General features: G+C 35.7%; 1 protein-coding gene across 9 annotated transcripts in view; it reads left to right on the top strand.

Moving 5' to 3' along the window:
* The window catches only part of LOC149792929 (beta-1,4-galactosyltransferase 4-like), a 97,575-nt gene that overhangs the window by 77,550 nt on the left and 4,544 nt on the right, over nt 1-15,481 (top strand). For 5 of the 9 annotated variants that reach the window (XM_089966767.1, XM_089966764.1, XM_089966766.1 and 2 more), the window contains 5 exons: nt 5,607-6,416; nt 12,136-12,371; nt 12,731-12,921; nt 13,872-13,994; nt 14,816-14,920. In XM_089966767.1, the coding sequence (XP_089822893.1) occupies nt 6,095-6,416; nt 12,136-12,371; nt 12,731-12,921; nt 13,872-13,994; nt 14,816-14,920 (977 nt within the window). In that variant the 5' untranslated portion in view covers nt 5,607-6,094. Of the gene's footprint in view, nt 1-5,606; nt 6,417-7,174; nt 12,372-12,730; nt 12,922-13,871; nt 13,995-14,815; nt 14,921-15,481 lie in introns of those variants that run through there. The other 4 variants (XM_089966771.1, XM_089966770.1, XM_089966773.1 and 1 more) reach the window with 4 other exon arrangements.

Below are 15,481 nucleotides of genomic sequence, written 5' to 3'. Positions count from 1 at the left end.
AGTTAGTTTACGACTATTGAATCATGACAGAGTGCTGTGTCATATTCATTCTGTTACTTAGTTTATGACTATAGAATCATGACAGAGTGCTGTGTCATATTCATTCTGTTACTTAGTTTATGACTATAGAATCGTGACAGAGTACTGTGTCATATTCATTCTGTTACTTAGTTTATGGCTATTGAATCATGACAGAGTGCTGTGTCATATTCATTCTGTTACTTAGTTTATGACTATAGAATCATGACAGAGTGCCGTGTCATATTCTTTCTGTTACTTAGTTTATGGCTATTGAATCATGACAGAGTGCTGTGTCATATTCATTCTGTTACTTAGTTTATGACTATAGAATCGTGACAGAGTGCTGTGTCATCTTCATTCTGTTACTTAGTTTATGACTATAGAATCATGACAGAGTGCAATGTCATATTCATTCTGTTAGTTAGTTTACGACTATTGAATCATGACAGAGTGCTGTGTCATATTCATTCTGTTACTTAGTTTATGACTATAGAATCATGACAGAGTGCAGTGTCATCTTCATTATGTTACTTAGTTTATGACTATAGAATCATGACAGAGTGCAGTGCCATCTTGATTCTGTTACTTAGTTTATGACTATAGAATCGTGACCGAGTAATGTGTCATCTTCATTATGTTACTTAGTTTATGACTATGGAATCATGACAGAGTGCAGTGCCATCTTCATTCTGTTACTTAGTTTATGACTATGGAATCATGACAGAGTGCAGTGCCATCTTCATTATGTTACTTAGTTTATGACTATAGAATCGTGACAGAGTGGAGTGTCATATTCATTCCGTTACTTAAATTATGACTATGGAATCATGACAGAGTGCAGTGCCATCTTCCTTCTGTTACTTAGTTTATGACTATAGAATCATGACAGAGTGCTGTGTCATATTCATTCTGTTAGTTAGTTTATGACTATAGAATCATGACAGAGTGCAGTGTCATCTTCATTCTGTTACTTAGTTTATGACTATAGAATCATGACAGAGTGCAGTGCCATCTTTTTTCTGTTGCTTAGTTTATGACTATGTAATCATGACAGAGTGCTGTGTCATATTCATTCTGTTACTTAGTTTATGACTATAGAATCATGACAGAGTGCAGTGCCATCTTTATTCTGTTGCTTAGTTTATGACTATAGAATCATGACAGAGTGCAGTGTCATCTTCATTCTGTTACTTAGTTTATGACTATATAATCATGACAGAGTGTCGTGTCATATTCTTTATGTTACTTAGTTTATGGCTATTGAATCATGACAGAGTGCTGTGTCATATTCGTTCTATTACTTAGTTTATGACTATAGAATCATGACAGAATGCTGTGTCATCTTCATTCTGTTACTTAGTTTATGACTATAGAATCATGACAGAGTGCAGTGTCATATTCATTCTGTTAGTTAGTTTATGACTATAGAATCATGACAGAGTGCTGTGTCATCTTCATCCTGTTACTTAGTTTATGACAATGGAATCATGACAGAGTGCAGTGCCATCTTCATTCTGTTACTTAGTTTATGACTATGGAATCATGACAGAGTGCAGTGCCATCTTCATTATGTTACTTAGTTTATGACTATAGAATCATGACAGAGTGCAGTGTCATCTTCATTCTGTTACTTAGTTTATGACTATGGAATCTTGACAGAGTGCAGTGCCATCTTCATTCTGTTACTTAGTTTATGACTATAGAATCGTGACAGAGTGCTGTGTCATCTTCATTCTGTTACTTAGTTTATGACTATGGAATCTGACAGAGTGCTGTGTCATCTTCATAATGTTACTTAGTTTATGACTATATAATCATGACAGAGTGCTGTGTCATATTCATCATGTTACTTAGTTTATGACTATAGTATCGTGACAGAGTGATGTGTCATATTCATTCTGTTACTTAGTTTATGACTATGGAATCGTGACAGAGTGCTGTGTCATCTTCATTATGTTACTTAGTTTATGACTATATAATCATGACAGAGTGCTGTGTCATATTCATCATGTTACTTAGTTTATGGCTATGGAATCGTGAGAGAGTGCTGTGTCATATTCATTATGTTACTTAGTTTATGACTATATAATCATGACAGAGTGCTGTGTCATATTCATTATGTTACTTAGTTTATGACTATAGAATCGTGACAGAGTGATGTGTCATATTCATTCTGTTACTTAGTTTATGACTATATAATCATGACAGAGTGCTGTGTCATATTCATTATGTTACTTAGTTTATGACTATATAATCATGACAGAGTGCTGTGTCATATTCATTATGTTACTTAGTTTATGACTATAGAATCGTGACAGAGTGCAGTGCCATCTTCATTCTGTTACTTAGTTTATGACTGGAATCGTGACAGAGTGCTGTGTCATATTCATTATGTTACTTAGTTTATGACTATAGAATCATGACAGAGTGCAGTGTCATCTTCATTCTGTTACTTAGTTTATGACTATATAATCATGACAGAGTGCAGTGTCATGTTCATTATATTACTTAGGTTATGACTATAGAATCATGACAGAGTGCAGTGTCATCTTCATTCTGTTACTTAGTTTATGACTATTGAATCGTGACAGAGTGATGTGTCATCTTCATTATGTTACTTAGTTTATGACTATACAATCGTGACAGAGTGATGTGTCATATTCATTATGTTACTTTGTTTATGACTATATAATCATGACAGAGTGCTGTGTCATATTCATTATGTTACTTAGTTTATGACTATAGAATCGTGACAGAGTGCTGTGTCATATTCATTCTGTTACTTAGTTTATGACTATGTAATCATGACAGAGTGCTGTGTCATCTTCATTCTGTTACTTAGTTTATGACTTGAATCGTGACAGAGTGCTGTGTCATCTTCATTATGTTACTTAGTTTATGACTATAGAATCGTGACAGAGTGCAGTGCCATCTTCATTCTGTCACTTAGTTTATGACTATAGAATCGTGACAGAGTGCAGTGCCATCTTCATTCTGTTAGTTTATGACTATAGAATCATGACAGAGTACAGTGGCATCTTCATTCTGTTACTTAGTTTATGACTATGTAATCATGACAGAGTGCTGTGTCATATTCATTATGTTACTTAGTTTATGACTATATAATCATGACAGAGTGCTGTGTCATATTCATTATGTTACTTAGTTTATGACTATAGAATCATGGCAGAGTGCAGTGTCATCTTCATTCTGTTACTTAGTTTATGACTATAGAATTTTGACAGAGTGCTGTGTCATCTTCATTATGTTACTTAGTTTATGACTATAGAATCGTGACAGAGTGATGTGTCATATTCATTCTGTTACTTAGTTTATGCCTATGGAATCGTGACAGAATGCAGTAACATCTTCCCTGTGTTACTTAGTTTATGACTATAGAATCGTAACAGAGTCATCATGTAATCGATAAGTCACTGCTGCCGAGCGGACATCCGTTATTTCGTCACCATGTTGAAACTTTTCTTGTCGCTACTAGTCCGGAACGGATTACACAGTCGACATGGATGTTTTAAAGATATATTATGATGTCCTCTTGATCTAAAATGAACACTGTACCGGTCTGACATTCAAAATGGCTGATACTGTGGCCATCGTGAAATTCTTGACATCGCAACTTTTCTTAGGTTTTTCAATGAAATACCTAATCTAAACGATCTCTAATTAGCCCTAAGTGAAAAGTTGCCATTCTTATATCATAATATGGTCGCCACGGAGGCCATTTTCCAAATCGTACTATGTTACTCCGCATGAATGGATTATACTATAGACATGTTGTTTTGCTTTAAAAAAAAACCTAACTATTCATGATATTCAGTAGGACCTAACGGAATAAGATGTTGGTCTTGCATTCAGCATGTCCACCAAGACTGCCATCATTTAAAGCTTGTTATCGCTACTCGTCCTGACCTTGTCGAAATGGGGTTTTCACTTAAATATTTCTTGTGACTTCTAACTGGCCTAAACAAAATGGTACCCCTCATGGTGCCCCAATATGGCTATTTTTAAAGTCTTCCTACCTCTACCCCTGAACGGATGCTAATATTGTCATTGTGTTTTCACTAAAATACTTGTTATAATCTCTTATTGTCCTAAATGAAAATGGTCTATCCCATATGCCTTTGGACAGAACTTGGCCGGCCCTCGTGAAAGAAAGTCTTGCCATCAATACTCATCAGGAAACGGATGGTCGTAACGGCACATGATTTTCACTTAAAGACTTCATGTTTTGTCGTACTATTTGTCCTAACTGAAAATGGCTTTGAATGGATATCCACCATGAAGAAGACTTGTTACTGCTAATCCTCTTAAACGAATTAGCTTTTTGTTGTGTTTCTTTTACTATAATACTTATAATGTCTACTTGGTACAAAATGGTGATGCTTTTACTATAATGCTTATAACGTCTATTTGGTACTAAAATGGTGCTCATCTGAGAGTCATCATAGTGGCCTAATCTGGTCTGTTTCTCCTAAACAGGAATACATAGCTTCACGGAGTTTACACCGAAGGATTTCGTATCATGTCTGGTTGTTCTTAAATGAAAATGACACAGATCAGACAGAAAATATTGTTACGGCCACTTCCTCTAAAACGAAACACGGCGTTGACCACTTAAGGATGATTCTTATGTGTGGTGGATCTAAATGAATGAAAAATGCTCTGATCTGACTTCCAGTAAGGTGTGATGACCGGCTTGAAAATCTTATGTTCGCTAATTATTCAGAATGGAAATAGGAACATAGGCTTTTACCATAAGATTTATTATGATATCTGGTTAGTCTTAAAAATGGTGCCAGTCAGAGTTATATTGTTAGCTCGAATACATTTTGGAACAAAGCCATGGTTTATTTTCATGTACCTTTGTTTCAAAATGTTGAAATTTCTCAGGAAAATTTCAGTACTCAGCAGTTAAATGTAAAAAATTTGATTTTGTCTGTGATTTCAGGAAATGTATTTCAGCCGGTAGAACGCGAGTCCCTTCGAAAGACGTAAACAACTACCCACCCATCCCAACCCAAACCATTACTCCACACCCACTATCCAGCGCACCACGACGCAAAGGTCGTAGGCCATTATCCATTACATATTATGTGACGTTCCGCCTTCGTTTAATATACACAGTTTGGTTAACAAATATTCACAAATGTCTCTCGTATTGCAATCATTGCAAATTTGACCTTGGGTCCTCTCTCCGGGACCCCATGTGCTGTGCCCCAACATCATACCAATCTCATTGGTGGTTATCGCATAGACAGATTCTGTAGCAAGTTTAGTTGTTTAAGAGGAGACAGAGTTAAGGACAGGCGGACTGATGAAAGGATGGAAAGACAGACGGACAAGTGGAACTTCTGACAGTTACAATATCTCTCACAAAAACATAGGGATGAAAAGGAGATTCTGAGAAAATGGCATGTAAAAAATTGATGTCCAAACAGCGTTTAGATGCGTCTGCTTGTTGTTTTTTAATGTTGAGCTGTGGAGTGTATCTTCTTCGAAAATCAAACCCATTCTTGTTGACATTTGTGAACTGCATACTTTCTATTCATCATTTACTTTCTTTTCAGATAAGATCTTCAAATATAGAATTTACAACCAGTACTACCCCAGACACTGCACGTGTGGTTCATCATTGAAGCTCCCGGATCCTAAAAACAAATGAAGTAGTTACCTAATCGTCTTATGGATGGCAGCGTTTCGTGACACGTGACTTATTTCTTAACAGCGGAAATAGTTAATTTTGTATTATATTTGTTCACGACCTTGCAAGCGAGTAACGAAAACCTTTGTCTGGATAACGTTGTGTCACATTACCTGAGCAGTGTCTTGCACGTGTACACATTCCTGTAAATGAGCACTAGACATCTGCAGATCAACATGAAGAGAGTGTGATAATACCAAGATAGCAGTTCGATATTCTTGGAATGTGATCTGACACACTTTAAGATATACAAGTGATAGACGTGGAATACCACACTCGTGAATTTATTGATAGAATTGTTCCTGGCTCTGACATATTCCACTGATTTTGTAGAACTCACCTGATCTTCATGAAATGATGGGGAAAACGGGAAGCGGTTGCACATGTAACCTAAATTCTAAAAAAATGGTATTGCTTGTAACATTGATTGTCCTTGTTTTAATATCAGTGCAGATGTATTTGCAAGGTTGTCAATGCATGTTGCACATGTATAGATCTTGTGATAATACAAAGGGATCTAGTAGCCAAAGTACCGCGAAATTTTATAATTTACCTACCGTTTCCTCTAAATTGTGTGCGAACACATCAGAAAATTTGGAGCACTTGATTGCGAAAACAGGATTCACACAAAATCGATCTGCACTTCCGCTTTGTCCAGAACAGCCTCCACATCTGGGTAAGGGTTTTATTCCACTTTTCACTAAATCAAATGGCAATCGCAACATATCGATAAATTCCGGCAGAGCACCGAAAATGCCTATAATATACGTAGATGGGAATGTGTAGCAAGTCTCGGCAATTTGTTGCGCGAAAGGCCGACTTGAAGATTGAATGAATATAGTGAAGAATTTCACCTCGCGAAAATTAGTACCAGAATCGATTTTGCTTTGACTTCACGCGCCATTATTTACTGTTTCTTTTCGCGTAGACTTATTCATATGAGACTAGACCATTTCCCTTTCAAGTCATGCATATTTATTTTAAAACCAATACAGTTGTACAAAATGGAACAATATTTAGCACAAAAAAATTCTTCATTCGTTTATGATATAAATCAATCTCAGATCGGATTTAAATATTTAAACCTGGTAATTTTAAAATATACTTGCATTAAGTAATTCAATAAATATGGGGCATGCATTAGTTGGGTGTAAAACAAAATCTCCAGTGGAAAAATCCCCTACCTGACAAAAACATAGGGAATAATTCCCCTGTTCTCGAATAAAAAGTCACAGGACAAAAGGTCACAGTTTGAAACTTTTGTAATGTTGCAAACTTTTTCATTGAGATATGATCATGATAAGCCATAGAATATCACCCGTATGATTTATATATATATATATATATATATATATATATATATATATATATATATATATATATATATATATATATATATATATATATATATATATATTTTAAGATATTTTGTTGCAATTTTTAACAAAATAAGAATACAGTCGGCTCCACTTAAATCCATATCGCTTAATTGCATAGATCGCTAAAGTGCATTGCGAACGTACGGTCCCATTGTATATTGTAAATATACATGAAGTCCGCTTAAATGCATACTTCGTTTATATGCATAGCTTGGGTCCGGTCCCGAGGCTGTGCATATAAGCGGAGTTGACTGTACATAGTAATAACAAAATTATGACATTATTTTAATTGTCACTGCCAATGCAAAAGTTCATTCATGATTTAATTTTAATGGCTAGTACAGATTTAGTCTGATAATTTTGGGTCCACTGTTGTATTTTTGGTCAGTTGAATGTTCACAGCAACGCCACGAAGGAACTTGGAATGACCTCCATGCCCAATAAACCATTTAGCACAAAAAAGGTTTCATTTTAATAACATATTTATTTGTAGGGTGATTAAAGATTAAACAAACATTTTACATTTATAATCCCTTTACTGTTAAAGAAAAGCCTTAAGCCTCAATAATATAAATGTTATTTGCTTGTTTTAAAATTTTAATGTCAAACAGAAGCCTTAAATCAACTGAGTGTTCTCCGTGTTATAGGCTTGTTTTCCAAGTTGGCCTTGAGACCTCAGTCACTAAACAAATTCTCTTTTCCCGTGAAGCCATCAATTTATTGCGAGTGTATAGTAATAATTAAGAATGATTAGAATTTAATGATTTTAATACATTTCTGGAAATTCAAAATTTGACTTTATGTCCTATACACTCGCCATTACTATAATAATTTAAACTGTGGCTTTCTGTCTGTTTACCTTATCCCCCACCCCAAACCCCCAGTATTTATATAATCGGGTTTCAAGATCTGATATTGGCCTAGAGATAAATACATATATACATCCCTCATACTATGAAATGAGTTAATTAACTCAACAACACAACCACCCAAAAAGAAAACGGGATGGGGATAAATAAATAGAAATGCGACTGGTCGTCGATATGCCACATATTGAGTTTAATTATAGAATTTCATGTTTATCCAATACAGTTATTGATTAGCCTTTAACTACTTCGCAAAATATAACAATACTAGTCAGATACAGACATCTCAGAGCTTTAGGACTCACGGTACTAATACAGTCCCCATAGTCAAATACAGTAAACTTATATCTTTATCCTAGTAATGCTCTATTTCCCCCCATATGTAATGCCCCATATCTCTCAGGGTTTCGTCGAGGGACTTGAGGTCTTGCTAACGATCCGTGAAGTTCCTAGTCAGTTTGATCGCATTGGGGCTTCACTTAACCCGCAAACTATCTCGACAGAATAATAGTCCCCCGACCAATGGTGTCTTTTTTCATCTACTCTATATTTTCTACAAAGCCATCCGACACACAAAGATGCATATTAGTTACGGTTTACAAGTTTAAAAGGGCTCAAACTAAGACTAGAGGAAGGGATACATGTCCTGTATTTCATAATTAGGGGCTTGGGGTGTAAGACGGGGGATAGGAGGAGGTGGATTTTGTCTTTACCCCCGATTAGTTGTAGGTGTATTTCAGTCAAAGGGCACTCAACAGCATATATTGGGACAAATATACATTTTTATTGAAACCTTCAAGAAAATCTTGTTTTGGATGTACTAAACAAGTGCTACATTTCACTTTGGTATGCATGTGCAAGTAAAAAGTCGAATTAGTGAATTTATTTTCTTATATTAAAATTTATAAGGGGTACAGACGAATGTAATTAGATGAAATTTGGAATTTGATTTCTCTTAGTTAATGAAGTCATGGATGAGTACAACGTCGTATTTCATCCCAAAAAGTGTGTTATTATTTGCATAAGGCACACGTGACTTTTCCACATACATCCTGACGTTGCACTATTTAAGAAGAATGACACGATTAAATTTGTCCTAAAGTGGCATTGAATCAAAAATATATTTAGTTAAGTATGCCATTGTAATGAACTATCTATAATGAATTAGGAGTCAGTTTTGAAATAATATGTAAACACAGCTACTAATTTATTAAAAACTGTAAAGAATTATGTATGAGATACAGAATAGTTGGATTATTCAAAGTGACAAGGAAGATTTAAGTGAACGCTAAATCAGATTATTGTTGAGCAAGAAAATAATCTAGATCGCAGTCAACACTTCATCTGCATGCTATTGTGTTTTGTAGGCCACTTCGGTGTTTATTTCTCTTTTACGTCTAAGTGTGGGTAGGTTTTGCTTTGATTTATCACAAAGCACACACAAGGTAACTTTAGTGACTTTCTGGAAATTTGATGCTTGTATCGTATCGGGGTGTACTGTAGTATTAAAAATGAAAGCACTATCTACCCGTCTATCTATCTATCCATCTGTTGAGGCATTCACGCTTGATTATTAAGCAACAGGAAGGCCTTTGTTAGGAATAAGGGAAGGAAGGTAGCAATAGGACAGATAGAAAAGTAATGATAGGAAAGGCAGAAGTTAAAAAAGTGTCATACTCGGACCAATCCGGCTAATGTAACGGAGATGAGATAGATGGATGTACCTCAACCGGTATAGCCTTGAGAATGTCTAGGTCTTACTTGTAGCTGACTAGTTCATTAGAATGTGATTTTGGAAAGCTCCTGCTTGTGAGATACAAACTCAGGAGCTTCTGCAATTATTGATGTTAATTTTTCAAAGTCCATATTGTACGTGGGAAGAAGCTGAATTTGAAACAAGTTTTGATGCTGACTTCAGTTGGAACTTCTTCCTGAGGTTTACCCTAGTTTGGCTATACACTAGGTTCAAGTAGTTGTCCGTGGGTATGTTCACCAGATTGTTCACTATCTTGTACAACATAGTCAGCTTGGTCTTGGTTCCCCTGGATTTGAGCGATTCCCACTGGAGATGATTAAACATTTCACAGACTTTGCTGGTATCGCAATTATATCAAACGCTTGCCAGTCGGAGACTATGGTTCCATCACGACAGTTGGTTGTAATATTTTACTCTAAACATATTCAATCGGGAATAAGGTTGGGAAAAGGAAAGAACCTTTGTGTTAATTTTCAAGAGGGTAACGAACACATCTTAACAAAATTATTCTTTACAAGAGAGACAGACCTCCTCTCATTTGTTAGAATCCATGTGTATGGCGAGTGCCCGATGCAGTGCTACTATGCTAGGTGTCCGTCGAGGAGGGGAGTGGGGGTGTCAAAGTTTAAGAGGGCAATAATGATTCAGAAAGAGTATATTATTTCTTGCTTCATGCATGAATCATCTAAGTTCAGTGATGACAACCGCTTGGAGGCGAGTCTCTATTTACCGGCGGTAATGACGTCGAGAAAATTCAATTCGTTTATAAAATTTCACCAAAAATATATTAAACCCATCAGAAAATCACATTTAACATTTTAATGGCCCCAAGACATTTCGAACTACCCTATCCTGACAAAATAGCATCAGATACAAATAACTGTGGGGGGGGGGGACTGGTTACAGAGAACTCACCTAATTTGCTTACTCATCATTCGCAAAATGGGGTTTTCAACTGGACAGGAAAATAAAGTTGGGCAAGAAATGGATAATGCGTTAAGTGCAGCGATATTCTACATACTTCTATGATATGAGTACAAGGAACGTGACCCTCCAAGATTTATTTATCAGAGAAAAATGTCTTGATTATCCCAATGACAAGTCAGACTTTCAACAAAGGTACAACAGCCTAGGTAAATACAACAACCAAGGTAAATACAACAACCAATGCAAGTACAACAACCTAAGCAAGTACAGCAACCAATGCAAATAAAAGCAAGTACCACGTTTGCAAATGGACAAGTTAAAAAGTCGCGTCTAAACTTTGTACCAAATGTCGACGTACCCAGTTTTCAAGCCGTACAGAAGCAGTTTATTGGCAGCAGCCACGCAAGACCTGGTGAAATATCTTGAAAAATATGTCACTCACCTTCAGAATACTCTAATAAATGTGAATGAGATAATTATTTCAACACAAAATAGGCTATACACGACGGCCAATATAAATGGTGCAGGAAGAACCCGGGAAAACCCCGGAACGAACCACCGCTCCATGAAAAGCTACTGCAAGCTTTTTCACGTACGCAGATGTAAAGTTTTTGAAGTGTCGGGTATGGACAAGTGATATTATTGATAGCTATAACTCACTTGAAAATTATTTTGCTTCTTAACAAGAGTTTGAAGTTGAAGCCATTCAAAAAAATTGAGATGAATGTTCCACAATATTACATTCGTGCTATGCGCAACGAGTTTCAAGTCGGGTTTAGATCCGTTGTTAAGTTTCAACCTTCTGCATTCCGTGCTGTATATCAGTTTCTCATCTTAGGTTCCTCATATATGCATGACGCAGCATCTAAACATCTTAAAAATAGAGTCAAGTTGTTGCTTGAAAACCCATCTCTTGATATTAATTTTGATATGCGTAATAATAATGAAGGCAGACTTAAGAAATTTTAAATTTTAGTAAGCTATGGATCAGTTTCTCAGTGAAATTTTATGTTGATATGTGGCATTAACTGCCAAATATTTAAGACTGTTTTATTTTGATCAACAGAGAAACCGTTAAATCGAAAAGTATTTGTAAAAGGTTCGTTACATATTACATAATGCTTTTGTTTCAGGCACACTGATATATTTTTTGCATTTGTTTATATATATATATATATATATATATATATATATATATATATATATATATATATATATATATATATATATATAACATTTTGACTGGACGTAAAACAAAACTAACAACAGATGCTAATAGTTCAGTATATCAGAGTAGAAACATTATCAGAATTTATGAGTATATAATAATGTAGTTCTGTATATAAGGCAATGGCGTACTTGTACGGTATATCTTTTTTGATAGATTTTCAGTAATAACTTGAAAAATCTTGTTAAAGTTTGAAAAGCTCTGCTTCTTCTCTCTTTCGTGCTTTCCTAATGTTCAAGTAGGTAAAATGAACATAAAGCCAACAATTACTCTCCAAGAAGTGACCAACGAGGAAAGCTTGAGAAACCTGTCTTACGGCGGGAGATATGCGCCGCCATATTGTCAAGCAAGGGAGAAAACTGCGATCATAATACCATACAGAGACCGGAAGGAGCACTTAGATATTCTAGTTCACCATCTTCATACGGTTTTACAACGTCAGCAACTGGAGTACGGCATATACGTCGTGGAAATGGTAGGCATGTATTCTCTCTCCCTCTGTCTATATCTCTTTAACGTAAGGAACCAGGAAACATTTATTTCTTCAGTTCAACAATGATGAAAATGTTCAGTGTGCAAAAACAGCGTGTATTTCAGTGTTTCTTAGTGTGCTGAAATAAAGTGATAGTGACTGAAAATTACTTATACACGAAATTGTCAAAACATTAGTGATATATTTTGTATTACAAATATGACTTGGTGACTATGGAATATACTGTTTATATTAAGATTCATCAAGACAAAATTTCTACTTGAAAAGCTCAAGTCTGAGATTAAAGTACACACTATGCAGACAGTCACCGATTGAATCCCTTCTTCTCTCTCCTTGTAAAGGCATTGCCAACGCAGTTTAATCGAGGATTGTTAGTAAATGCAGGGTTCCGTACGGCCCGTGGGATATCCAGCTATACGTGTTACGTCATCCATGACGTCGACTCTCTGATGACTGACGACAGAAATTTGTATCGCTGTGGAAGTCAGCCGATTCACTTCATGACCGGAAGCACAAAATACAAGGACAATGGGTAATTACCATTTACACTTTTCTCACAACGTGTTAAAAAAGGACCTGTTTGGCTAAATATATTCACTTCACATGCAGAAGTTAAACAATAGGACTGACTTTAGAAATGCCACAAAGAGACACATGAATTTGTACGTTGGAACACCGTTCTGTTTGTTTACTCATCATTGTAAAAGCAGAATGAACAAAATAATCGTTTACTGTCTCTTGGACAACAATGTGTGTGTGTGTTTGTGTGTGTGTGAGTACATGAGAGAGAGCATGTTGGTGTAATTAGGGACTATTTCTCATATGTCACTGCGGTGGCTGAGTGGTTAGCATGGTGCGAGTTCGAATACTAGGATCGAATCAGACAAGATCACCTAGCATGAAGTCTTTTTAGACAAGACATTTGAATCGAATAGCCCTGGCACTAAACATCCTGTTTTTGTTGATGTGCTGTTAAACACAAAATCAACATCAGATGTAGCTTTGATAAATCTGTATGTGGTTTGAATTCTGTTCCATGTATTTGCCTACAAATATTAAGAAAGCGTGAAAAAAAGCGTTATAGAATTAATACCAAAACTACATTTACGTTTTGTTCCGGTCGAGGTCAAGAAAATGCTTTTCTTTCTGTATCTGTCTTTTAATTAAATAATAACAAATCAGGCATTTGGTCTTGTGTACAGACAGTGTCTATAGAATGTGCGTCTAAAAGACATGAAAATGAAATGTATGGGTGACGAATGCTAATTAATGAGACAGGTAATTATACACGAACATATTAAGACAATATTGATACACATTATTCACTCAAGTATCGGCAGACTGCATTATTGTGCTTAGATTTTCTAAATTTGTTCTCTACACAGAACCAGAATTTCTAAAACATAACCATCCATGATAAAATGTACATGTCTGCAAAATAATAAATAGCTCACCGTTGTATTGAATACATTTTATCTTCAGAATTCCATATTATGGTTTCCACGGAGGGGTTGTTGGTTTTACGCCAGAACAATACATCAAAGTCAATGGATTCTCAAACCTCTATTTTGGATGGGGCAGTGAAGACGATGATTTGGGAATAAGGTTTGCTCCACATGCACCCCATTCTAGCCTTTGAAACACCTATATGACCTGTTCTTTCCTTTCTTTTGTTTCATTATTTTTTTTATGTTTTTTTTTAGTGTTTCCTTAAGTGAATTATGTATGATTTGAAGTAATTGTTGTTGTGGCTGTTCAAGTATTCAGGCTTTTTGAAGCTGTACTGTTCGTTGTCTTTTCTTCTTCTTTCATCATTTATGTGCTTTCATTACATTGTAATTGTTGCATTTTTGCAAATTTGTTGTTGCTATAATTAATGGTGTAAATGTTGCCGATATCTTCCCTATCAACAAATATGGCGAAAACTGTGACTATTGTTAATTACCGGTACTCAGAGAGTGGAATCTTCTCTTTCAAATCATTTTGATTTTGCAGAGGGGCAATTCGGTCGCTGGAAAATTAAACGGAATGAATATTAGTCTGACCCAAATATATACACTCTTGTATCAATTGCTTGGACATAGTCCAGTTATGGATTAATGTCACACATTCACTTTATGCATTCCTACTGGCTTGAATCTTAGTCATTACAATGCAAGATGTGTAGGTTTACTTTAGACTACGGTACGATAATTGCCTACATGACTGGCTTGAAGCATAGTCATTACAATACAGGATGTGTAGGTGTACATTATAATACGTTACGATAATTGCCTACATGTATATTTAACATACAAGCTAAGTAAGCTTACTGTGCTCCTCGATATTCCAAATATAAATGTCAACATTGGCAAGACATGTTAATATTTTGTGCCATTACTTTGCAAAAATGCATTCTTGTATCATTCTCCCTTTCCATTAATAAGAGTTGAAAATTCTGGAATGAGATACGTGAGACCGAACGATGAATTTGGAAAGTATGTGGCCCTTCCTCATGTGAGGGATGTCAGTAATCAAGAGAGCCCCAACAGGTTGTACTCTCTCTCTCTCTCTCTCTCTCTCTCTCTTGCACACACAAACACACACACACACACACACACACACAGATACATAAATTCATAATGCATACATTAACGTCATATTCCAAACATGCAAATAATCTTATATGAACGTTTTAAATGTTTAAACACTAAAGAAAAGTGTAACGTTTTTAATGCTATATATAATGAGCTAAATTTTCATTATGGTTTGTTGTCTTACCTATTCCCTTTGTATGTCTACATTTTCTTATCTGAGCACACTCACACATGCGGGCGCGCGTATCTCTTTCTTTAGAAATATACACAAATACTTTTACACTTGCTTCCCAAAAAAAAAACACGTTAATGACCTTGATATCAGCAAAGGTGTCTCGTTTCTGCAACGTACCTCTAGTTTGGACCCACGCGAACAGTGTTAAGTCTGCGTATCATCATCTAGACGTAGGATGTAGGTGTATCATTGACAGAGCAGATCTAGGCTATTAGCTGCGCATTAGAAGCGGATAAGTAAAGCGCATTAGAAACTGATAAATATAGCGCATTAGAAACGGA

The sequence above is a fragment of the Sinohyriopsis cumingii genome, chromosome 8 (genome assembly GCF_028554795.1).
Source record: "Sinohyriopsis cumingii isolate HCF-2022 chromosome 8, ASM2855479v2, whole genome shotgun sequence".
Lineage (NCBI taxonomy): Eukaryota > Metazoa > Mollusca > Bivalvia > Unionida > Unionidae > Sinohyriopsis > Sinohyriopsis cumingii.
This window is presented reverse-complemented; position numbering and strand designations above follow the sequence as displayed.